A 26,857-nucleotide genomic window follows, 5' to 3' on the forward strand; every position below is an offset into this window, starting at 1 on the left:
CAAAAATACTAAAACTTTAATCAGCTGTATCACTTTAGGGTCATGTGATCAAACCAGAACAGTTTTGATAGGCTTCACAGAAGGAAGATATAATTGGTTTTGATGCTTCACTTGTCTGTTTATGTATTTTAACTTCAGTAATACTTCTGCAGAAAAGTTATGTTCAGTATAGAGTTATATAAAATGATACAGTTACCATAAAAATTCTTCCTTTTCCCTCTTTATGATCATCAAACAAAAGCTCTGCTAGGATGTAATTTTTCAGCATTGATTTTGATGAGGTTCTTTTGATAATTCTTTAAGGCATTATATTCACATGGAGAGATGTGTCCAATGCAATGTTATTAAAACTTTTAATTATTAAAAGAATAAGTAGATAGTAAACATTACTATCTAATTATTATTTTGAGTCAAGAATAGGAAAAATGTTATCTTTGTGCAAATTTATCACATAAATATATGGTTCAGTTCAGTTCAGTTCAGTTCAGCCACTAAGTCCTGTCCGACTCTTTGCGACCCCATGAATCGCAGCACACCAGGCCTCCCTGTTCTTCACAAACTCCCGGAGTCTACTCAAACTCATGTCCATCGAGTTGGTGATGCCACCCAGCCATCTCATCCTCTGTCATCCCCTTTTCCTCCTGCCCCCAATCCCTCCCAGCATTAGGGTCTTTTCCAATGAGTCAACTTTTCTCATGAGGTGGCCAAAGTATTGGAGTTTCAGCTTCAACATCAGTCCTTCCAATGAACACTCAGGACTGATCTCCTTTAGGATGGATCTCCTTGTAGTCCAAGGGACTCTCAAGAGTCTTCTCCAACACCACAGTTCAAAAACATCAATTCTTCGGTGCTCAGCTTTCTTCACAGTCCAACTCTCACATCCATACATGACCACTGGAAAAACCATAGCCTTGACTAGACAGACCTTTGTTGGCAAAGTAATGTCTCTGCTTTTTAATATGCTATCTAGGTTGTTCATAACTTTCCATCCAAGGAGTAAGCGTCTTTTAATTTCATGGCTGCATTCACCATCTGCAGTGATTTTGGTATCATGAACCTTATAACTAATGACCTGTTGCAGTTTTAGACATACAAATGTGTCACTTTATGAATATAAAATATGTCTTCCTTTGAATTCAGCTTGCATTCCTCTAACACAATGAACTCTATGAGACTCAAGTAAGTTCTTTCAACCCATTTATTTAATTTTGAAACTGTATTTGAATATTAGGCATAATGTTATAATAGTCTTTGTGCTAGACACATATTCCATAAACAACAAAAATGAAGTCAAAGAATCCCATGGCAGTAACTGATGAGAAGGCAGCTATTCTGATGACCTGGAATTTGTCCATTGTTTGTAGTTTGTTTTCAAAATAACATTTATCATAAAGGTGACTGATAATACATACACTGATCTCAAACTGAGAAAAATGTATATTTTTGCTGAGTTTTGAAATCAGGTTAATTGGGTATGACTGCCAGCTCTGATGACTCATATCTCTTATGATCTTGACAGATTTACTCAATATATAAGCCTCAATTTCTTAATCAGGAAAAAGACCTGACAAAGTTGCTGTGAATTCAAATGACTCAGTGGATGAAAAGATCCCCACTTTTCTTTCAGTGAACCATTAGTTTGACCTAAACATTTTCTCCATGTTCCCTGGTAAGGTATCTTACATATATTAAGCCCTAATAGATAATATTATGGAATATAATACATTATATGATACCCTGTACACACTTGCAGAGATTTTTTTTTTTTGTTTTAAATGAATGACTAGATTGACTGAAGAATGTGGTAATATCAAATAGAGAAGTGGTTACTATTGCTAAAGTAAAGATGTATCCCAAACAATATTAATAGAGACATCCTAGAAATATAGCCCACTTTAAAAGAAATGAATTTTATTAGGAAGAATTTTAGAAAGTTGGTGTCTTAGATTGTTTTTTACTGAGTCTGACTTCTCTGATCACATAGTACTGACAGGGGTATCCAAATTTAGCAATAGATTAAGGAATTTTTAAACTCTAGACTTTTTAAAAGATCTCAAAAGGACCATAGTCTATAATAAGATGTATATAGAAGCAGTCCCTTCATGGGTCACAGCCTTGTGGCTAAGGGATTACTCAATGAATCTATGAGCCATGTCACACAGGGCTCGACACTCACAGGCAAATCTGGCTTTGTCTCTTGTGGGGCCACTTCTCCTTTCTTCTTGGTCCTGGTGTGGACAGGGTTTTGTTTGTTCAAGTAGGGATAGGCTGACAAGATCGCCCTTCACCCCTCAGAGACACTCTGTCCCGACCCCTTGCATTGGAGTCTCATCTCACACTCTAGCACTCATCTCACAAGCTAGCAAAATAATGCTCAAAATTCTCCAAGTCAGGCTTCAGCAGTAGGTGAACTGAGAACTTCCAGATATTCAAGCTGGATTTAGGAAAGACAGAGGAACCAGATATCAAATTGCCAGCATCCATTGGATCATAGAAAAAGCCAGTGAATTCCAGAAGAATATCAGCATTATTGACTATGCTAAAACCTTTGACTGTGTGGCTCACAACAGAGTGGAAAATTCTTGAAGAATTCTCTGTGGAATATTCTTGAAGAGATGGGAATACCAGACCACCTTACCTACCTCCTGAGAAATCTGTATGCAGGTCAAGAAGCAAAAGTCAGAACCAGACATGGAACAATGGACTAGTTCAAAATTGGGAAAGGAGTACATCAAGGCTGCATATTGTCACCTTGCTTATTTAACTTAAATGTAGAATATATCATGTGAAATGCTGGATTGGATGAAGCACAAGCTGGAATCAAGAAAAATTATCAATAACCTTAGATATGCAGATGACACCACCCTTATGGCAGAAAGTGAAGAGGAACTAAAGAGCCTCTTGATGAAAGTGAAAGAGGAGAGTGGAAAAGCTGGCTTAAAACTTAACATTCAGAAAACTAAGGTCATGGCATCTGGTCCTATCACTTCATGGCACATAAATGGAGAAACAAAGGAAACAGTGACAGAATTTATTTTCTTGGGCTCCAGAATCACTCCAGATGACGACTGCAGCCATGAAATTAAAAGACGCTTGCTCCTTGAAGAAAAGCTATGACCAACCTAGACAGCATATTAAAAAGCAGAGACATTACTTTGCCAACAAAGGTCCATCTAGTCAAAGCTATGGTTTTTCCAGTAGTCACATATGGATGTGAGAGTTGGACCATAAAGAAACCTGAGCACCAAAGAATTGATGCTTTTGAACTGTGGTGTTGGAGAAGACTCTTGAGAGTCCCTTGGATTGCAAGGAGATCAAACGAGTTGATCCTATAGGAAATCAGTCCTGAATATTCATTCGAAGGACTGATGCTGAAACTAAAGCTCCAATACTTTGGTCACCTGATGTGAAGAACTGACTCATTGGAAAAGACCCTGATGCTGGGAAAGGTTGAAGGCAGGAGGAGAAGGGGATAACAGAGGATGAGATGGTTGGATGGCATCACCAACTCGATGGACATGAGTTTGAGTAAACTTCTGAAGTTGGTGATGGACAAGGAAGCCTGGCGTGCTGCAGTCAATGGGGTCTCTAAGAGTTGGACACGACTAAGCGACAGAACTGACACAGGGCTACCTAAGATGATGGGTCCTAGTGAAGAGTCCTAACAAAACATGGTCCACAGAAGGAGGACATGGCAACCCACTCCAGTATGCCATAGAGAACCCCACGGATGAACAGTGTGAAAAGACACAAAGATGTGACTACAGAAGATGAAGTCTTCCCAGGTAGGAAGGTGTCCAATATGCTACTGGGTAAGAGTGGAGGGCAATTACTGATAGCTTCAGATAGAATGTAGCAGCTGGGCCAAAGCAGAAATGACACTCAATTGTGAATGTGTCTAGTGGTGAAAGTAAAATCTGGTGCTGTCAAGAACAGTATTGTATAAGAACCTGGAGTGTTAGGTCCTTGAATCAAGGTAAATTTGATGTGGTCATGCAGGAGATGGCAAGATTGAGCATTGACATCATAGGAATCAGTGAACTAAAATTGATGGAATGGATGAATTTAACTCAGATGACCATTATATCTACTATTGTGGACAAGAATTCCTTAGAAGAAATGGAGTAGTCCTCATAGTCTACAAGAGAGTCCAAAATGCAGTACTTGGATTCAATCTCAAAAATGACAAAATGATCTTGATTCATTTCCAAGGCAAACCATTCAACATCACAGTAATCCAAGTAGATGCCCCAACCACTAATATCAAAGAAACTGAAGTTGACTGGTTCTTTGAAGACCTACAAGACCTTTTAGAACTAATACCAAAAAAGATATCCTTTTTCATCATAGAGATTAGAATGCAAAAGCAGGAAGTCAGAGATACCTAGAATAATAGGCAAATTTGGCTTTTGAGCCAAATGAAACAGGGCAAAGGCTAACAGAGTTTTGTCAAGAGAACACACTGGTCATACCAAACAGCCTTTTCCAACAACACAAGAAATAACTCTACATATGGGCATCACCAAATGGTCACTACCAAAATCAGATTTATTAAGTTCTTTGCAGCCAATTATGGATAAGCTGTATACCACAAGCAGAAACAAGACCTGGAGCTGACTGTGGCTCAGATCATCAGCTCCTTATTGCAAAATTCAGGCTAAAATTGAAGAAAGTGGGGAAAACCACTAGGCCATTCAGGTATGACCTAAATCAAATCCCCTATGATTATACAGTGGAGGTGATGAATAGCTTTAAGGGATTAGCCCTGGTAGGCAGAGTGCCTGAACAGAAGTTTGTAACATTGTACAGGAGGCAGTGACCAAAACCATCCCAAGGAAAAGAAATGCAAGAAGACAAAGCTGTCATCTGAGAAAGCTTTATAAATAGCTGAGGAAAGAAGAGAAGTGAAAAGCAGGAGAGAAAGAGAAAAATAAATCCAACTGAATGCAGAGTTCCAGAAAATAGCAAGGAGAGATAAGAAGGCCTTCTTAAATGAGCAATGCAAAGAAATAGAGGAAAACAATAGAATGAGAAAGACTAGAGAGCTCTTTAAAAAAAACAATTGGAGATACCAAGGGCATATTTCATGCAAAGATGGACATGATGAAGGAGAGAAACAGTAAGGACCTAACAGAAAAAGAAGAGATTAAGAATAGGTGGCAAGAATATATAGAAGAAATAAGCAAAAAAGTCTTAATGACCTGGATAACCACAATGGTGTTGTCACTAACCTAGAGTCAGACATCCTGGAGTGTAAAGTCAAGTGGACTTTAGGAAGCATTACTATGAACAAAGCTAGTGAGAGTGATAGAATTCCAGCTGAGCTATTTCCAATCCTCAAAGATGATGCTGTTAAAGTACTGCTCTCAATATGCCAGCAACTTTGGAAACTCAGCAGTGGCCACCGGACTGGAAAAGATCAGTTCTCATTCTAATCCCAAAGAAGGGCAATGTCAAAGAATGTACAAACTACACTGCAATTGTGCTCATTTCACATGCTAGCAAAGTTACGGTCAGAATCCTTCAAGCTAGGCTTCAACAGTATGTGAACTGAGAACTTCCAGATGTGCAAGCTGGATTTAGTAAAGAAAGAACCAGAAATCAAATTGCCAGCATCTGAAATGTATAGAGAGATTATAGAGAAAACAAGAGAATTCTAGAACAACATCTACTTCTGCTTCATTTGCTGCACTAAACCTTTGGCTGTGTGGATCACAACAAACTGTGATCTTAAAATTCTTAGAGATGGGAATACCAGACCACCTTACCTGTCTCCTGAGAAACCTGTATGCAGGTCAAGAAAGCAACAGTTAGAATTGGATGTTGAACAATGGACTTGTTCAAACTTGGGAAAGGAGTACGTCAAAGCTGTATGTTGTCACCATGCTTATTTAACATATTCTGTTTACATCATGTGAAATGCCAGGCTAGATGAATCACATGCTGGAATCAAGATTGCTGGGAGAAATATCAGCAACTTCAGATATGCAGATAATACCACTTTTATGGCAGAAAGTGAAGAGGAACTAAAGAGCCTTATGATGAGGATGAAAGAAGAGAGTGAAAAGGCTGACTTGAAACTCAGCATTCAAAAAACTAAGATCACGACATCCAGTCCTACCACTTCATGGAAGATAGAAAGGGAAAAGGTGGAAATATGACAGCTTTTATTTTCTTGGGCTCCAAAATCACTATGGACAGTGACTGAAACCATGAAATTAAAAGACGCTTGCTCCTCGGAAGGAAAGCTATGGCAAAATGAAACAACATACTAAAAAGCAGAGACATCACTTTGCCAACAAAGGTCCGTATAGTGAAAGCTATGTTTTTCCAGTAGTCTTGTACAAATGTGAGAGTTGGACCATAAAGAAAGCTGAGCGCCAAAGAGTTGATGCTTTCAAACTGTGATGCTGGAGCAGACTCTTGAGAGTCCTTGGACAGCAAGGAGATCAAACCAGTCAATCCTAAAGGAAATCAACCCTGAATATTCATTGAGAGAACTCATGCTGAAGCTGAAACTCCAATATTTTGACTGAAACTCCAATATTTCCAGTGAGTTTGGAAAATACCCTGATGCTGTGAAAGATTGAAGACAAGAGGAGAAGGGGGTGGTAGAGGATGAGATGGTTAGATAGCATCACTGACTTAATGGGCATGAATTTGAGCAAACTCCAGGAGATAGTGGAGGAAAGAACAGCCTGGTGTGCTTCAGTCCATGGGATTGCAAAGAGTTGGACATGACTTAACGACTGGACAACAAAAACATATAGAAGCAGATAAAAAGAAAATACAGTGAGTTCTGGTGTTAGTCTCCAGTTCTTCTTCTAGAATCTGGTGACCTAGTGTGGTCACAGAGTAGCCTTCATGTTGGTCTAGCCTGGGTTGATGTCTGTGATCCTACTCTTGGCTCAAGCTGCCTGGTCAGCATTTGTGCTGCCAGCTTCATTGCCTGTTACTATTGCTATTACACTGCTACTTTCTTTTCTGCTTTCTTTTTTCAAGCACTGTGCACTATTCCTGGGTTCTCTCTCCCAGGCGTTAGTGTTCTGTGGTGCCAGTGGGCCTGGCAAGGACATTTTGACCATCTCTTGATAGAAGGTAGGGTCCCTCTCTCTTTGAGCACCACGAAGTGCCCATGAAATATAAACTAAACACTTGTCCCCAAAAGAATCAGATCTAAAAATTAGCTCATTAGTGTATTTTTTTTTACATGTCCTATTGGAACTGGAATGTGATTAAATAAATGAGATTAAAGAAAATGTAAAACTCTGACAGGTGTGAAAGATGAAAGTCAGTCCTTTGTTCTGATCCCATGCCCTCTATTATACTTCTCAGGAAATAAATAACTTTTAGATGCTCAAAGGGATCTACAGAAATTGCTAACATCACTATAGACAGAGCTGAAGTGAGCAGTAAGGGATTGCTGGTTTTACTTGGTGGGTATCCTTTCCTTCTCTGCTTTGTGTTTGAAACTAGTGATAAGGGATCTAGGGAAAAGGATTAAGAAAAACAAACCACCTAAACATTGAGTCTTCCCTCAAGGTTATACAGTATGAAAGAGACCATGAGTATTAGTGGAAGATATTGAGATTAATAGAAGATTAATAATAATGAGAATATTATAGAAAGCAGACCTATCTTACAAAATGGAAAAGATTAATCTTCCATATGTTATGTATGCTGTTACAGTAACCCCATTTGTTTTTCATTTGACTTCTCTTTTTCTTTTGTAATGTCTTAGATGGAAAGAGGAATGAGTTATCTGACAAATTTAGATTCTGCAAACTTGTGCACTGAGGAGAGTACTATTGAAATACACTGTTAAGAAAGATTTTCAACATACAAATGTGTCATTTCCTTTCTTCTTGTGCCGTGCTGAAATATTATGTGATAAAGGTTTTAGGTTTCAATTGTTACAAGAGGGAAGTGGATAAATCAGTGCTGCCGTCTTTCGGACATATGGTAAAAGAAGTTTTACTTGTGTTTTTTCCCAAATTGCTTCTATTGAATATATGGGTCTACTCTGTGTATTTTTGTGTGTCTAAATGTGTGTGTGTGTGTATGTGATATGAGAGAGCTGTTTACATATGTGATCAGTAATTTTTGGTACAATTTTTTATCCTATCACTAATAACTAGGTTTGATTGTTTTTTGTAATAAATAGAGATTTCTGCTAGGTTTTCTGAGGGTGAAAAATAAATATATGTGCACAAATGTATATGAAATACATATATAATATATATTTTGTAAGTTGAATTAGCAAGAAATTTTGGGCATATAAATGTGCATATTTTGTTGCAAATTATTGGCTTTACTCAGTGTGATTAAATATATCTTAGTCTAACCTTAATTTTTACATAATACTTTTGACTTTAATACTTTTATTATCTCTATTGCTCATATAGCAAGTATTGGTTGGGCATCTACTGTGTGCACTTTCCTGAACTAGATGTAAAGAAGGGATATAAAAAATAAAAGTCTTTGTCTTTAGGAAAATCAAGATCTAAGGCAAATTGGCATAATATAATTTGGGCACCGTAAGTGGTGTGCAAGTGCTATATGTAACTACTATGAGAATACAGGAGGGGCCAAAATTACTTAAAGAGGAAAAGAAGAATCTTCATGGAGCTGTTAGAATTTATATTCACCTCGAAGAATCGTTAAGATTTACATGGCATAAAATGTGACTAGCATTCTCATTAGCCGTGTGAAAATAGTGATAGAAAAGTCATAAAACTGAGATTATAAATATTTTACACAGGTATTAGGAGCTTTTTTTCTGGTCATACACTGCCTACCTTCAGGTCCCAACTCCCCCACTCCTTAGTTGTGTAACATTAACTGGATACTTAAAAGTTTTAGGTCTTGGTTTCCCAACTTGCAAAATTGAGAACATACCTCATGGTGCTGTTGTGAGAATAAAATAAGAAAACTTCATATTAAAAAAAAGTCATGGTTTAAAATAATGGTGATTCATTTATTTGTGGTTGTCTGCCAAACAATTTATAAAAATTATTTTTAATCCTCGTAATAATTTTAAAATTCATATTATAACCACATATATCTGTGTGTATATAAATATATATCTGATATATCATTTAACTCTCACTAAAATCTAAATGATTCTAAAATAAACATTGTTACTGAGCAGTGGTGAATTTGGTTTAAAACATAAGTGACTAGAATCTCTGTAAATGTGTACAATCTTTTTAAAGAGAAGTCAGACAGTGGATACTAAGAAGTCTGAGATAGTATTCCTGTTATCTGATAGTTCAACATATAATGAATTAGCCTAAAGAAACATTTAGGCTAAAAAGAAGAAACCTAAGTAATGCAAATATTTCCAGCAGCAGCATCTGTATCAGTAAAACGTTGCCCATCAAAGAACAGGGAACATATCTTTTTTTGAAGAATTGTAGCAAAATGGCTGCATAAATAAGGTACATATATTCAGTGAATTATTATGTGGCCCATCATTTTAAACTTAAAAAAATAATTTCAAGTATAGAGATACTGATATGAATTTAAGGGGAATACATGAAACTAGATGATAATATACATTATAGTATCAATTTGTAATGTGGATACACTCAATTTTTTTCTTATATTGGGGTGATGGAATGGTAGAAATTTTGTCCCAACTTGTCTTCAATAGTGTTAGAATATTTTTATAATAAGAACAGGAATAAAGAAAAGTATGTTTCCAAACACAATAATACTGAATCTCTTTCATTAAGGTTTTCCTGTTGTAGCTTCTATAAACTTTTCACCCTCTTCATGAAGAGCTGATACTGCAGAGAGGCGTTTCACTTCTCATGAGAATGCGCTTTTAATAGATTACATACACTCAGAAGATTTTGCAGTTCTTTGTCAGTGCATTGACATTTGACAGGAAACCATAGCATTATGTGAGGTTACTTTTTCTTTTAACTCTGGAGAAAACAGTTAAAGCCTCATTTGGATTTTGTGACTTGTCCGCTGGCTTCTAACAAACCCTCACATGTGTAAGTTTTCTAACATTCCTAAACAAACAGCACTGATAGAGTAAGGAACTGGAGGAATCAAGTAAGTCTAACGAATCCCTCCGAGGCAAAAGTGGGAACATCAGGGGTGAGATTTTTTTGTTTCAGTTTCCTGTTAACACGGGATTCAGAGAAAAACCTTTCATTTCCCAATAGATAGCAGAACAGTTTTTTGCATTTCTGCATTTCACTAATGCAAACTTTCCTTGAAGCATGACTCCAGGTATAAAATCCAGTCATCTTGCAAACTATTTTGTCTTTCATTTATTTGTGGAATTTCTCCTGATGTTCTTATGTACATGATGAACACCTACTAAGTGACAGGAACTCTCTATTCATTGAACCAAAGAGATAAAAACCCCTGAATCATGACTCTAGCTTGTGTGAGCAGAGACAAACAATAGACAAGATAAATAAGGGAAATGTATTTCATGTTGGATGGTGATAAGTTGGTTGGGGGGTGGGTCAAGGCAAGAAGGAGAAGAGGAAGTGAAAGAGGTAGGTTGCCATTTCAGATCTGATGCTGGAGAACAGTCTGTCTGAGTGAATGAGATGGGAAGGTATTTATAGGATTTGAGCAGAGTGATACAATCTGACTTACTTTAAAAAAAATAATTTATTTTAATTGGAGGCTAATTACTTTACAATATTGTAGTGGTTTTTGCCATACATTGACATGAGTCAGCCATGGGTGTACATGTGTCCCCCATCCTGAACCCCCTCTCACCTCCCTCCCCATCCCATCCCTCTGGGTCATCCCAGTGCACCAGCCCCGAGCACCCTGTATCATGCATAGAACCTGGACTGGTGATCCATTTCACATATGGTAGTATACATCTTTCAATGCTATTCTCTCAAATCATCCCACCCTCGCCTTCTCCCATAGAGTCCAAATGTCTATTTACATCTGGTTCTCTTTTGCTGTCTTGCATGTAGGGTCATCGTTACCATCTTTCTAAATTCCATATATATGCATTAATATACTGTATTGGTGTTTTTCTTTCTCACTTACTTCACTCTGTATAATGGGCTCCAGTTTCATCCACCTCATTAGAACAGATTCAAATGCATTCTTTTTAATAGCTGAGTAATATTCCATTGTTTATATGTACCACAGCTTTCTTATCCATTCATCTGCCAATGGACATCTAAGTTGCTTCCATGTCCTAGCTATTGTAAACAGTGCTGCAATGAACATTGGGGTACACATGTCTCTTTCAGTTCTGGTTTCCTCAGTGTGTATGCCCAGCAGTGGGATTGCTGGGTCATATGGCAGTTCTATTTCCAGTTTTTTAAAGAATCTCCACACTGTTCTCCATAGTGGCTGTACTAGTCTGCATTCCCACCAACAGTGTAAGAGGGTTCCCTATTCTCCATATTCTCTCCAGCATTTATTGTTTGTACACTTTTTGATACCAGCCATTCTGACTGGCATGAGATGGTACCTCACTGTGATTTTGATGTGTTTTTCTGATAATGAGTGTTGTTGAGCATCTTTTCATGTGTTTGTTAGCCATCTGTATGTATTCTTTGGAGAAATGTCTGTTTAGTTCTTTGGCCCATTTTTTGATTGGGTCATTTATTTTTCTGGAATTGAGCTGCATGAGCTGCTTGTATATTTTTGAGATTAATTCTTTGTCAGTTGCTTTGTTTCCTATTATTTTCCCCCATTCTGAAGGCTGTCTTTGCACCTTGCTTATAGTTTCCTTCATTGTGCAAAAACTTTTAAGTTTAATTAAGTCCCATTTTTTAATTTTTGCTTTTATTTCCACTACTCTGGGAGGTGGTCATAGAGAATCCTGCTGTGATTTATGTCAGAGAGTGTTTTGCCTATGTTTTCCTCTAGGAGTTTTATAGTTTCTGGTCTGATATTTAGATCTTTAATCCATTTTGAGTTTATTTTTGTGTATGGTGTTAGAAAGTGTTCTAGTTTCATTCTTTTACAAGTGGTCGACCAGTTTTCCCAGCACCACTTGTTAAAGAGTTTGTCTTTTCTCCATTGTATATTCTTGCCTCCTTTATCAGAGATAAGGTGTCCATAGGTACATGGATTTATCTCTGGGCTTTCTATTTTGTTCCTTTGATCTATATTTCTGTCTTTGTGCCAGTACCATACTGTCTTGATGACTGTAGCTTTGTAGTATAGTCTGAAGTCAGGTTGATTCCTCCAGTTCCATTTTTCATTCTCAAGATTGCTTTGGCTATTAGAATTTTTTTTTTTTTATTTCCACACAAATTGTGAAATTATTTGTTCTAGTTCTCTGAAAAATACAGTTGATAGTTTGATAGAGATTGCATTGAATCTATAGACTGCTTTGGGTAGTATACTCATTTTCACTATATTGATTCTTCTGATCCATGAACATGGTATATTTCTCCATCTATTTGTGTCCTCTTTGATTTCTTTCATCAGTGTTTTCTAGTTTTCTATATATAGGCCTTTTGTTTCTTTAGGTGGATTTATTCCTAAGTATTTTATTCTTTTCATTGCAAAGGTGGATGGAATTGTTTCCTTAATTTCTCTTTCTGTTTTCTCATTGTTAGTGTATAGGATTGCAAGGGGTTTCTGTGTGTTAATTTTATATCCTGCAACTTTACTATATTTGTTGATTAGCTCTAGTAATTTTCTGGTGGTGTCTTTAGGGTTTTCTATGAAGAGGATCATGTCATCTGCAAACAGTGAGAGTTTTACTTCTTATTTTCCAATATGGATTCCTTTTATTTCTTTTTCTCCTCTGATTGCTGTGGCTAATACTTCCAAAACTATGTTGAATTGTAGTGGTGAGAATGGGCACCCTGGGCTTTTTCCTGACTTTAGGGGGAATGCTTTCAGTTTTTCACCATTGAGGATGTTTGCTGTGAGTTTATCAAATATGGCTTTTATTATGTTGAGGTATGTTCCTTCCATGCCTGCTTCCTGGAGGGTTTTTATCATAAATGGATGTTGAGTTTTGTCAAAGGCTTTCTCTGCCTCTATTGAGATAATTATATGATTTTTATCTTTCAATTTGTTAATGTGGTGTATCACATTGATTGATTTGTAAATATTGAAGAATCCTTGCATCCCTGGGATAAAGCCCACTTGGTCATGATGGCAATCTGACTTACTTTTGAAGAGGACCATTCTAGAAGCTGTGTGGAAGATAAAATGGAAGGATTAACATGAAGCTGAGTGACCTATGGAAAAGTGAAAGTGAAAGTCACTCAGTCGTGTCTGACTCTTTGCGACTCCATGGACTATACAGTCCATGGAATTCTCCAAGCCAGGATACTGGAGTGGGTAGCCTTTCCCTTCTCCATGGGATCTTCCCAACCCAGGCATCAAACCCAGGTCTCACACATTGTAGGTAGATTCTTTACCAGTTGAGTCACCAGGGAAGCCCAAGAATACTGGATTTTCTCAACCCAGGAATTGAACTGGAGTCTCCTGCATTGCAGGTGGATTCTTTACCAACTGAGCTATCAGGGAAGCCAGAGAGACCTATTGGGAGCTATTAAATTAGCCCAGGATTGTAATAACAAATAGATGATATAAATGGGTGGCATGCCAACATCAGAAACCCTGGAAGAAGAAAAGTTAGGTTGATGTGGAAAGTACCCCATTGTAGGTAGCTGTATTTATATATATATATATATGTATATATATATATAAATCTGATTCTGAGACATGAGATCTGAGCTGGGTATATTGGCTTAGTCTGCATGTAGGTAGTAGTTCATGCCATTCAAGCCATGGAAATAAATGAGCTTCTCAGGACAATTTTGGAGACTGAGAACAAAAGAAAGTAGTAATAGTAAATGCCAGCAATCTTATGGCAGCATCATCTATGATTAATTTCATCTTTTTTTTTCAATGCAAAAAAGTATACTTCATGATTAACCAACCCTTGTTATTAGCCACTCCAGAGAACAAACAAAACCCACAGTTCACCAGCCCAGAGGGGATTATTTTTCATTCATCGCTCCACTCAACAGACTTTAGTGTTCATCTCACTTTCAGCTCTCTGTACCTCTGTTGTCCACATATGGTTATTTAATCTAATCCACTTGTAGACATTTATTAGAGGGTTTTCTTTTTCAAAGATTTTAAATTTGCCCAAAGAAATCATAGTTTGAAATCCAGTAATCTAAAAGATGTATATTTTCATCTAAAGCCCATAAAAGATAGATTGAAGTGTAGAGGCCTAAAGAGAAACAAAACTGAACTTAGTCTCTGTAGTAGTGCCCAAATATTCAACAAGTATATATTAAGTGTAGTCTATACTCCAGATTGCTTTAGGCTCTGGCAATATAATATTGAACAAAACTAGACATGGTCCCACTTCTGTAGCTCACAGTCTAGCGAGATTTATCAGATTTAAAATTTTCAAAATTTTGCAAAAATATATTTTACAAAGATATTCCCATTTAGAAGACTGAGTAATATAAGGATGTTTCCTTTGTATGTAAGTGAAAATGGAGTCATAATATCTCAGCTTTTGGGACCAGAACCAGAGTCAAACATATTGAGAAGGGACCTGTGAGCAGACTGACAGGAAAATATTTCTAGCTGCATAGCAGGGATACCTAAATATACACTTGGTTGTCGAGTTGTTAAGACTCCCGGCTTCCAATGCAGGGAACATAGGTCTGTTCCCTAATCAGAGAGCTAAGATCCTGCATGCCATGGGATGCAGCAAAAAAAAAAAAAAAGTAGACTTTGTGAGCCCGTCCTTTATAAAGTGAGTTCAAATGTTAAAAGCTTTGCCAGAGTCCCAATGCTTTGGACTGTATTTTTAAAAAGAATTTAGCTGTTTCATTGTCATCTCATTTTTGAAAGTTATATTTTTGATTTGTTTCCCATGGCGAGTAAAAAACTGTCATCCAAATCAAATAATAGAGTGAATTAAAAAGGGGGGAATGGCAGGAGAGTCTGGGTCTGAATTAATCAGTTTGGTTTCCTATAATAGTCAGTGTTCCCCGATAATTGTTTATTTAGTTTCACCTCTGCCTAAGAAAAGGGGATGTCGTTCTAACTTCCCCCTCTACCAGCTTCCTCCACAGTGACTGAAGTGTTTAAAGAATACACTCCTTGGTTAGATCGACCGGACTTACAAAAAACTAAAACTGATTTACAGAATGATATATGTACAAGTTGCAAAATAAAATAACTCCTTGGAAATATTTTTTAAAAAATATATTGGCAGGAATTGCCACATCCTTATTTTCAGTACCTCTTCCCAAAGCATGATGAACATTTGCATATGAATGATTGTCCATTTTCTGGAGGAGATAAAGAGTTCAGTGTCTTGAAGCTGCCAGGGCACACAGTTGCAACTTCAGCTGTGCTAAATCCATAACTCAGCATTAGAGAAAATAAACAATGATAAGAAGATGTTGGGTTTATGCTAAACTTATCAATCAAATGAACTGAACTGCTTCCAAGAAAAGGTCATTGTTTCTTTTGACAAATGTTCTTAAAGTTGTGGTCCTCAGACTGGCAGGAGCAGCATCACTAGAAAACTTGTCTGAATTGCAGATTGTTGTTGTTTAGTCTCTAAGTCCTGTCCAACCCTTCTGTGACCCCGTGGACTGCCAGACGGGAATGCTAGAGTGGACTGCCATTTCCTCCTCCAGAGGATCTTCCCTGATTGGGGATTGAACCCCACGTCTCTTGCCTTGGCAGGCAGATTCTTTACCACTGAACCACCAGGGAAGCCTGCAGGTTGTTGATCCCTTCCCTAAACATCAGAAATTTCATAGGTAGGGACCATCAGTCTGTTTTAAAGTAAGCCTTGTAAATGATTCTGATGCATCTTGAAGAGACATAGCTATAGATTGGGTCATAAAACATGTATGTGTATGCTCAGTCGTGCCCAGCTCTTTGCAATTGTGTTTTAAAAGGTACAAGCACATATTTGAGGTGCTGGCAATGTATATAGTGAGGGAAGCCTTGATAGGAAAATATATAAGAATTTTTTTTTTTAAGAGAAAGAATGGAAAAAGAAAGGGAAATAAAAAAACTAAGTTTTTCCTGTGGCTCTTTATCTTGTGACTGGACTTTGTTTTGTTTCTAAAGGGATAAACACATGCCTTGACAGAAGAAAATTTGGCTCATAAAGCTGTGATAAATGATCACGGGAAATATTTGTTTCAAATTTTCAGCTACTACTTGTTCTGAGGGAAATTCTTTTTAACTTTTTAGCTAAACAGTTGTTTTCTGCCAGTTGGGAATTTTTCCTTTTTCAGCTAAAGAGAGCAAAGTTACCTCTCACTCTAAAAAAACCCACATATCTACAATCACAAGTGTACATTTGTACATGGAAAAATTCATGAGTGGGTTCCATATAAGTCTGTCTTTTAATGTTAAAATGAAAATTCATGGGTAGTTATAATATGTTGGCATATGTAGGACAGAGATGTAAATTTTATTAATTGTACTTGTTCCCTGGCTAAAATTGGATTTCACATTGTAAATTTCAATGTGAAACATGATGCCAAAGGGCCCTAGCAATTCCGTGTGTAATTATCATGTTTTTCCATGTGTTTGATAGAAGTATGGCACAGTGGGATGACTTTCCTGATCAGCAGGAGGACACTGACAGCTGTACAGAGTCTGTGAAGTTCGATGCTCGCTCAATGACAGCTTTGCTTCCTCCCAGTAAGTAGAACAAGGGAGGGTGCTCATGGACATTGTCCTTGGAGTTAGTGAGACTGTGTAAAAGTATGGTCATGGGACTTACTCTATCTGCTTGGCTGGATCTCAGTCTTTTTAAAATTTTCTTTACCTAAGTTTTTCCTCCTTTTTCTGTTCAATTCCTCATAGAACATTATTGAACAATATCTAAAATTTCATTTTAATTTGCAATCTGAAAACAAAATTTCCTTCTTTTTTGCTAAACAACAAAAGCAATGGCCATAGGAAAGAATGTTTTAATGGATGTTTTATTCACTTAACTAGAGAAACATCTTCTTCTGCTAGTAAGATTCCCTCTATATCGAGATAGCTTTTGTACAATTAGCATCTCAACATATGAATTGCTGGTTCATATAAAGAAATAATACTAAAATATTGGTGTATTTTGAAATATCCAGAGGACGGGCTTTACTGATCCATTCCAAAGTTTAATCAAAGTGTGAATTTTGTTATTTCTTTTTTTTCAACTTGTATTCAAATCATAAGAGGCCTCCAAATACAAAACTATTGAGGTAGAATGAGAAAAGAAAATTTGCATAATTACCATCAAAAGTAATGTTTTTCTTGTCTCACTTAAAATCTGAAAAAATATATATAATTATTAATATATAACTGCTTGAGGAACTTTATTTTCATCCAGAATGTTCACATTCCCATGTGAAACAGAAGAATAAAATTTATGTTTGTGTGTGTTTTGGTATGGTATCAGTATTAAAATTTACCAATGAATGCATCCAATGAGACAAGTACAGCTTGGAGAAGATAGTAACTTTGTCCTGGATGTTTAGTTAGTGGATAAATCAAATGTCCACAGCGATTTCTATATTGACTTCTCCTTTTGGCTGTCCCTTTTACTTTCTGCTGAATAAATGAGAACCTATTTCTTGGTTCCTTTTTTATTCCAGTAGGTTTGATACTAACCATATAATTGGAGATTTTTGAAAGTTTTAATTAAGTAAGATGAGTAAGTTCTCTAACAGGAGGTTGGACTTTTGTTTTTTAGGTCCTAAAAATGGCCCAACTCTTCAAGAGAGGATGAAGTCTTATAAAGCTGCACTGATCACCCTTTATCTCATTGTGTTTGTAGTTCTCGTGCCCATCATTGGCATAGTGGCAGGTACAGTACTCTAGTTCTGAAACTCAGCAACTCATCTAGTAAATTATTTACCGCAGAAGCAGAAAGAAGTATTCAGTCTTTGGTATATGGCAAATTCGTAAGAATTTGAACTTCAGATCAAAAAATGTTCCTCAAATTTATTTCATGAAAAAAACAGATTCTGCAAAGTTATTGCATAAAAAACCTATAAATAAATAGCATAGAAAATGGAACTTTAAGATAAAAATATGAATATGTAAAGGGAAGGTGGAAAGAATTGACCATTTCAGCAATGTTATCATCTGGAGTCCTAGGAAGTTCTAATGGTGCATCATACATTTCATGGTAAGCATTCTAGTTGCAAATGTGAAGATATAAACCTGATTGTTCATATCAGCGATGCCTAAAATATAAAAACAAGCCAGTTGTTCTGGAAAAATACTTTTATTCCTAGTATTGAGAGCAGAAAGAAGTATCCCTACAAGTCTTCAGAGGAAACCTCAGAAACTAATGACCTGTCCCTCAGCAATATTTGTCCTTTATATGGTCACATATTTCATGAGGGTTTTATTTAAAACCTCTCTAAAAATAAACTGATAGCATCCTTTCAAACAAACAAACAAACAAAAAAATAGAACACTTTGCTTGGGTCCTACATGATGTTTTTTAGGTATGTATTTGTCTTGAAGAGTTTGGCTGGAATTAGGGATACATTTAAAGAGTTTATACAGGGGTGGATAGCTTGCATGTAACTCAAGCAAATTTATAAACATTATTTCCCTCAGGACCATTTTTGAGGGATTTGATTGACATTTGAATTTATTTGCCTTGTAGCTCCCTTTTTCTCTGGGAGTGACAAAATGTCTAGACATATACTTGAATAAGAGATAGGCTGGGAGGAAGATGTGTTTTTGTGTGCATACTAATCAGCTTAACAAGGAAATGCTCCTAATATAAGGCCATACCTCCTCTGTCAAAAGGATATTCCAAGATAGAACCAAAATTGTACTAAGGAAGAAATGATAATGAAAGCAACAATGACTGTAATATTTTTATAACATTTTTGAGCATTTACTCTGTTCAGGCCCTGGGCTATACATTTTCCACAGATTATCTTAAGACACTGCACAGTTACCCTTGGACAGACATATGCTTACCCTTATCATCCACAAAAGAAAACTGTTCAGTGATGGAATTGAAGTTCCTACCATGACTCCTGACTCCTGTCCTTTGTGGTCTACTATCTCCCAGTTCATTCAGGTGTTTAGGACAAAATATGATTGGCCACTAAAAAATTAGCTTGTTGTAACATTAGCCAGGAAAATATTTTCCATATGTAAAAGTCAAATACTATTTTGGATGTCAAAAACAATAATCAACCACAACCAATCAACCAATCAAACGAACCACAACCATTTAAGTAAAAGAATCTGATGTGTCTGTCATTAAACAACAACTTCCTGATAAACCAGGTTATCTATGTGTTGTTTACGTTTATGCTTACCAGTTTCAAGTGCTTAACTGAAAGATGCATTATTGTTTGGGATCATTAGCTGTCAGCCAGTTAGAATTTGCATAATTTCATCACTTTTATGGGGCTTCCTTGGTGGTTCAGCTGGTAAAGTATCCACCTACAACGAAGAAGACCCCGGTTTGATTGCTGGGTTGGGAAGATCCATTGGGGAAGGAATAGGCTATCCACTCCAGTATTCTTGGACTTCCCTGGTGGCTCAGCAGGTAAAGAATCTGCCTGCAATGTGGAAGGCCTGGGTTCGATCCTGGGGTTGGGAAGATCCTCTGGAGAAGGGGGTGACTACCCACTCCAGTATTCTGGCCTGGAGAATTCCATGGATTGTATGTAGTCCATGGGGTTGCAAAGAGTTGGACACGACTGAGTGCCTCACCTTCATCACTTTTATGTAAACCATGGCCTGCAGAACCAGCCTCCAGGAATGCAACTTCTTTCTACTCGGCCCAGGCACAATGTGAACTGAAGTTTGAAAATATCAGGGTTCTAACCAGGTTCAAAATCTGTGGGCTGTTAGAAAATGCTACCAAGTCAACACACTTGTTCTAGGGTTGACAATGATTGACCTGAAGTAGTTTGTTTCCTTAGACTGTAGCATGTACTATTAATACCGACAAAAAGCTAAACGTGTTCAAATCTTGCAAGTTCACATTAGCACCCCAATTCACCAGAATTTAGATCTCCTGTGTTTATCATACTTGAATAATAAACAATTGACTATCCATTTACAGCTGTAAGTTGTAGGTCAGAATTTTTCCAAAAGAAAGCTGAAATGCAATACATTAACTCTACATAATATAAAAAATTTCAAATGTAGAGAAAATATATCCCTGAAATGATAGAAATTATTCTGTTTTGGCAAATATAAATCAGTAGATGAAATAAAATGTTGTGCATGAAAGCTAAAGTGTCTTATGTATTGAAAAATATTTCTTAATTATAGTCTTCTCCACAAGCTACCTTTTTTCCAAGAAGCTACTACATTTCTGTTACAGTATAACAGTATATAGTAATGTCTCTGAAGAATAAGATAAGGTTAAGCCTAAGGTTAATGTATACAAATTGCTGACAAACGGAAGATCCTTGAGCTCAAAATAATACAAATTTTTGGTAGAAGAAGGTATTGCCAACATGGAAGAGTATATGTGATCTGTAAGGTCAAATATAACTCTCTCCCTATTGTACAAGTCATAAAATTTGTCTCCTTTCAAATGTAAGATAGAAAAGTCACAAAATACCATCTCTCTGATGATAATGAAAGAAATGAACATTTGAAAATATGAACTCTAGCATTCCATACCTAGATTTGTGGTACTCGTATTTGTATCATCTGTATCATAGTTAAACGTTTTTAAAGAAAGTAAGGATTAAATTAGGTTTCACTCAGGATTTGGGAAAACAAACAATATTGCATTTTTAAATCTATAAGCAAAAAGTAGCCTTTAGTATCAGCTCATGTTGAACTTGATATTGAAGAGAAATCTTTGGTCACATGAAATTTTATCAAATCAAGTCTTCCCTTTCTACACTATGAAGAGATTTTGCTTTATCCCTATGAAATAAAAAGAATTTCTAGTGAAAGTAAAAATTATATGGTTGAGTAATTAAATCAATATGCCTATTAAGATAAGTACAGATACTATCTTTCTCATGGAGCACCCAACTTCATCCCAATTTTTTATATTACATAATATTAACTCCCCCTTGTATTAGTATTGGGCATGCAGATATTGAATCCAAAATATTAATAATAATTAAAAAATGAAAAGTATCAAATGTGCATTATGTGCCAGGGAAAGATCTGAGCACTTTACATATATCAGTTCATTTAATTATTTAAACACTAACTAGTAGTATCCCATTTATAAGGTAGTGAAATGATAGCCTGATTAATTTGCTCAAGGGCACAGTTTATGAAGGAAAGAACAAGAATGGCTAATCTAGGCAGTTCCCGTCTAGAGCCTGAATTATTAACTGCTATCTGAAAAAGCAGTAATCATTATAAGAGAAAAATTTAAGGGCTAACTTGGAAATAATTTTGCAAATATTGTTAGTTAGGGTTTCTGATTGTTAAAGTCAAATTCCATTCCCAGTCAGTTTGCTATTCCCAGAGTTGCTTGAGCAGTACTTTATATATAGTAGGTACTCAATAAATAAATCATGGAACTGGCAAATGCATAAATGAAGCTGTCAACCCCAAACTTGCTCTCTACACTTAATTTAATAAATGTTATGAGATCTAACTAAGAAAAATACTATTTTGTCCAAATTATTGATAAAATAATGTACACTCAATATGGCCTCTGTCTGTTGTGGATTGTATCAAAACATAGTCACATATTTTACTAATTCAAATAAGCTAATTTTAAAGAGACTATAACTAGGAACATATAATATGATTTTTTTTAATTGTGATTTAATTGAATATGTAGTTTAATGCTTAATAAGAGCTACAATGACAGGTGTCATCAAACACCTTCTTTAAGTGACGGTGTTGAAGACTCTGTAACTAAGATAATAACTTTCAAAGATAAGGCACTTTTATTTGAGTAGTTTTCATATGTGCCATCTGTGTGCTACGGGATTTACATGCCTTATCTCATTCATTCTCAGCACCACTATAAGACAGTTATTACTTTTAGGTCTTTGGGGAAGCCTAATTAAGAAGAAGAAAAATAACTTGCTCAGAGTAACCTAGTTAGTAACTAAGGAGTGGGACTAGATTCCAGAATTGGGCAGCTTGTTCCTACATAAACACCAAGCTCTCATTTGTATAACAGGTACCCTGAGCTTAGGGTGGAATTGAGAGCTTTTCTTTTTTTTTTTTTAATTCAGGGCTTTTCATGTGTTACCTCAGTTAAGTCTCAAAAACCTGTAAAGCTAATAAATAACTATTGCCATATCACTTTAAAGAAAATTGACAGGTCAGTTATTGCTGTTTATATAGATATACTTTTAAACCATACAAAGTTACTCTTTACTGCTCAATAATGGCCAAATATGTAAAGTCTTATGTATTCAAATTAATATGGATAAAAGACTGATATATATGTAGATAAAAGGTACAAATCATATAGATATATACAGAGAGAGATGAAACAATAAAATCTTAACCATCATTAACTAGGAATAAAATGGTGCTTAACATTTTCTTCATGGTGTACAATTATGTATTATTTTTATCGGCAAAAGTAATATTTATACTTTTCATTTTTGAAACTATAAACATATTGCTCTAGATCCTTTCAGAAGGATAATTAGCTTATTTAGAGAACATATGCCCATTTGTAAATATATATCAGCAGCTCTCTATGCCCCAAACACCATTTAATAGAATTTTTATATTCAGGAAATAATTGCTCATAAGATGGTTCATCGAAGTGTTGAATATATTAGTAGAAATAGAAGCAATATATAGGGGTTTTGTTAAATCTGGCAAAACCACACATAGAATACAATGTGGTTATTCAAATTGTTTTGTAAAACAATATTAAATAATATGCAAGGGTCTTTATGATAGATGCTAATTGAAAGTTAGTTTCCAAATTATATATAAGCTCTTGATTGTATAATAATAATATGATAGTGGACTCAGAAATCTAATATGCATATACTAAAATGTTAGCACTTAATTCTGCACCATGAGATTAATGGTAAATTATTTTCATTACTCATATTTTCTAAATTTTCCTCTACAAATATATATTTTAGAGGAGTCTTGAAAGAACAGTATTTTTTTAAGTTAAAAAACTTTTATCCAATTTTCTGCTTTACCAACAATAAATTAGATCTGCAGAAACTGAAAGTGATAACTCTCTGGTAGCTTAGTGATAGCATAAGGAAGATGAGCCAACAATTTATTCATACAATGGATAACACTAATATTTCTACTTTTGCTACATATTGTTTTTGTCACATCATCATTTATCTTCATAATAGCTAACATATTCAACATGTTTACTGCAGACACTGTGTTAAGCATTATCTCATCTTATCCTAACAGCACACCTGAGGACCAGGATACAGTGCACTTCATAATCTGTAGCATTTACTCTTGCTCTCATAGCCAGATGTGGCGACCCAGAAGATTCATCTAAGCAGCAAGTCAGAAAGAATGACTTAACCGTGGAATAAATTCTAATGTAAAATAGGAAAAGGAGACTGTTTCCCTCCCAGCACTCTGCCTACTTTGGTTCATACTTTGTATGTTTAAAACAAACACCTGATTTAGGATAGCATTCAGAATGTTAGCTTAGGATGAAGTGATGTGGAATGGAACAGTGGATGCATTTAAGGATACAGGGCATGACTCTCTTTATTTTTACTTAAATATGCAGCTCAGCTCCTGAGATGGGAAATGAAGAATTGCACAGTTGGTTCAGTTAATGCAGATGTATCTCCAAGTCTGGAAGGCAGAGGAAATGGCAGTGAAGATGAAATGAGATTTCGAGAAGTCGTGATGGAACGCATGAGCAACATGGAAAAGAGAATCCAGTATCTTTCAGACAATGAAGCCAATCTCCTAGATTCTAAGAATTTCCAGAATTTCAGCATAACAACTGATCAGAGATTTAACGATGTTCTTTTCCAGCTAAATTCCTTACTTTCCTCCATCCAGGGACATGAGAATATCATAGGTGATATCTCCAAGTCATTAGTAGGTCTGAACACCACATTACTTGATTTGCAGCTCAGTATTGAAACACTGACTGGCAGAGTCCAGGAGCATGCATTTAAACAACAAGAGGTAAGAGTTTTTGTACTGGAAAGTCATATGCTGGGAGTGAATCCATCTGTAACCTATCTCCTCCGATAGTCCAGGGCAGAGATGAAGTTGCGAAACTGTTTTCACATCATTCTACTTAACCTGATATCTCTTGCAGTCTCACCAGAAAGTTCCAAATGGATTTACCTACTGCCTGTTCCAAATTCCCAGCCAAAGAGGGAGTTTTGTTTGTTTTTCATCAAATATAGACTCTGTTAGCATGTTTTAATTTTATAAATACTTTCAGAATGCCTCTTGAGATTCTCTAAACCCATTAGAATTGGTATATTATCTTAGCATATTTGGACAGATAGACACAGTTTTTGCAAATTTTAAAAGAAACCCAGAATTTCTCCATCATGAAAAGAATGAAAACCTTATTTACATGGGTAAATTGTAAAATCTAAATTTTAAAATAGTTTGTCACTCCCAAGAAGTATTGCTAAATTTTTATGTGTATAGATAACTATAAGTAAAGAATTAGAGTTTGAATAATGCATCAACATCTTGTTTCCATCACAGGATCAAACACAAGAGAGCAAGACATCTTCTAGACCACTTGCTAGCCAAAGTATTTTTGCAAAGGCCCAGATGTGACTCTTAGACTTTGGGAACCACATGGTCTCTTTTGCAATTTCTCAACTCTACCACTAGTCATACACAGTAGGTAGACACATGAGTGAAAATGTGATCCAATAAGTCTTTCTTTACAAAAATAGACTTTGACCCATGGATCATAATTTTTCTCAGCTTTGCCTTAAACTATTCTGTGGCCAGCCCTCTGGGTTACTTTGTATTGAGGAGAAAGAAATTAAGAAGCAAGTTGTTTAGTTCAGAACTGGATTTTTTTGTTGTTAGGTAATTATAATTGTTCAATTTGTGAAAAAAATAAGCTCATGGATAAAGCTTTATTACTTGTGTGAAAAAATTAATCTTCATATTACATGCCCTAAGATCATAATGTGAAATGTGTAAAATTTCCACCATTAGCTCAGTAAGGCTGCCATCTTTGTAGTATATTTTACTTAAATGGACCACATCTTAATGATGTTGTTTGCTATATAGATACAGTGTTATGCAGTGGTGATGAATTTTTTAAATGGATGTCTCTTTTAGAGAGCAAAGAAAAGCCTCTGAAGTTTTAACATCATGTGAAAACCAACTAAATTATTGACTAGAGAACAGATTAAACAGGTTAAGAAAGCACATTTTTATATTTATTGTAAGATGCAATCACTGAGAGGACAATGACATTGCTGTTTAAATATAGAAATTCCATCGGTGAACCTCATCCCAATGCCAGCCTTGATAGTCCGTGTTGTATCCCTGTCACATCTTCCAAATACTGACTGTTACTCTCTCCCCCGTGGTTAATAAGTATCTAAGCATATGCAAATGTTATTGGAACATCAAGCACTCAGGCTATGGAGGGTTTAGAAAGAGTGCACAAATAAGAAAGTGTCCACAGGGATGAGAACCTTGAGAGACAGAGGAAAATAAAATATCAGCTTTGGGACTAGAAACTGATTAAATATGAGGGAAAGAGGACAGGAGAAGAAATATTACTTTGTGTGCAAACAAGATTCACTACTCTAAAACCTGACTGTGTTTTACACAGTTTACTGTTGTGTTCTACAACAAACTTTGCAAACAAACTTTGTGTGCAAACAAGATTCACTACTCTAAAACCTGACTGTGTTTACACAGTTTACTGTTGTGTTCTACAACAAACAGTAGAAAATTCTTAAAGAGATGGAAACACCAGACCCCTCACCTGCCTCCTGAGAAATCTGTATGCAGGTCAAGAAGCAACAGTTAGAACTGGACATGGAACAATGGACTGGTTCCAAATTGAGGACAGAGTACATCAAGGCTGTATATTGTCACCCTGCTTATTTAACTTCTATGCAGAGTACAACATGCGAAATGCTGGGCTGGATGAAGCCCAAGCTGGAATCAAGATTGCCAGGAGAAATACCAATAACCGCAAAATATGCAGATGACACCAGCCTTATGGCAGAAAGCTAAGAGGAACTAAAGAACCTCTTGATGAAAGTGAAAGAGGAGAGTTAAAAAGTTGGCTTAAAACTCAATATTCAGAAAAATAAGATCATGACACCTGGTCCCATCACTTCATAGCAAATAGATGGGGAAACAATGGAAACAGTGACAGACTATTTCCTTTGGCTCTAAAATCACTGCAGATGGTGACTGCAGCCATGAAATTAAAAGACGCTTGCTCCTTGGAGGAAAAGCTATGGCCAACCTAGCTGCAGCTGCTGCTGCTAAGTTGCTTCAGTCATGTCTGACTCTGTGCGACCCCATAGACGGCAGCCCACCAGGCTCCCCCATCTCTGGGATTCTCCAGGCAAGAACACAGGAGTGGGTTGCCGTTTCCTTCTCCAATGCATGAAAGTGAAAAGTGAAAGTGAAGTCGCTCAGTCGTGTCCGACTCTTAGCGATCCCATAGACTGCAGTCTACCAGGCTCCTCCGTCCATGGGATTTTCCAGGCAAGAGTACTGGAGTGGGTTGCCATTGCCTTCTCCATTGGCCAACCTAGACAGCATATTAAAAAGCAGAGATATTACTTTTGCTGACAAAGGTCCATCTAGCCAAAGCTATGGTTTTTCCAGTAGTCATGTATGGATGTGAGAGTTCAACCATAAAGAAAGCTGAGAACTGAAGAATTGTTGCTTTTGAACTGTGGTGTTGGAGAAGACTCTTGAAAGTCTCTTGGACTGCAAGGAGATCCAACCAGTCCATCTTAAA

At 36.3% G+C, this 26,857-nt stretch overlaps 1 protein-coding gene across 2 annotated transcripts in view; it reads left to right on the forward strand.

Moving 5' to 3' along the window:
- The first annotated feature begins 7,833 nt into the window (after positions 1 to 7,833).
- MSR1 (macrophage scavenger receptor 1) overlaps positions 7,834 to 26,857 on the forward strand; it is a 76,171-nt gene continuing 57,147 nt past the window's right edge. For both annotated transcript variants that reach the window (XM_043893853.1, XM_043893854.1), the window contains exons 1-4: positions 7,834 to 7,962; positions 16,556 to 16,662; positions 17,702 to 17,815; positions 23,660 to 24,069. In XM_043893853.1, coding sequence (XP_043749788.1) covers positions 16,560 to 16,662; positions 17,702 to 17,815; positions 23,660 to 24,069 — 627 coding nt within the window. In that variant the 5' untranslated portion in view covers positions 7,834 to 7,962; positions 16,556 to 16,559. The remainder of the gene's footprint in view (positions 7,963 to 16,555; positions 16,663 to 17,701; positions 17,816 to 23,659; positions 24,070 to 26,857) is intronic.

This window comes from Cervus elaphus, chromosome 32, assembly GCF_910594005.1.
Source record: "Cervus elaphus chromosome 32, mCerEla1.1, whole genome shotgun sequence".
Lineage (NCBI taxonomy): Eukaryota > Metazoa > Chordata > Mammalia > Artiodactyla > Cervidae > Cervus > Cervus elaphus.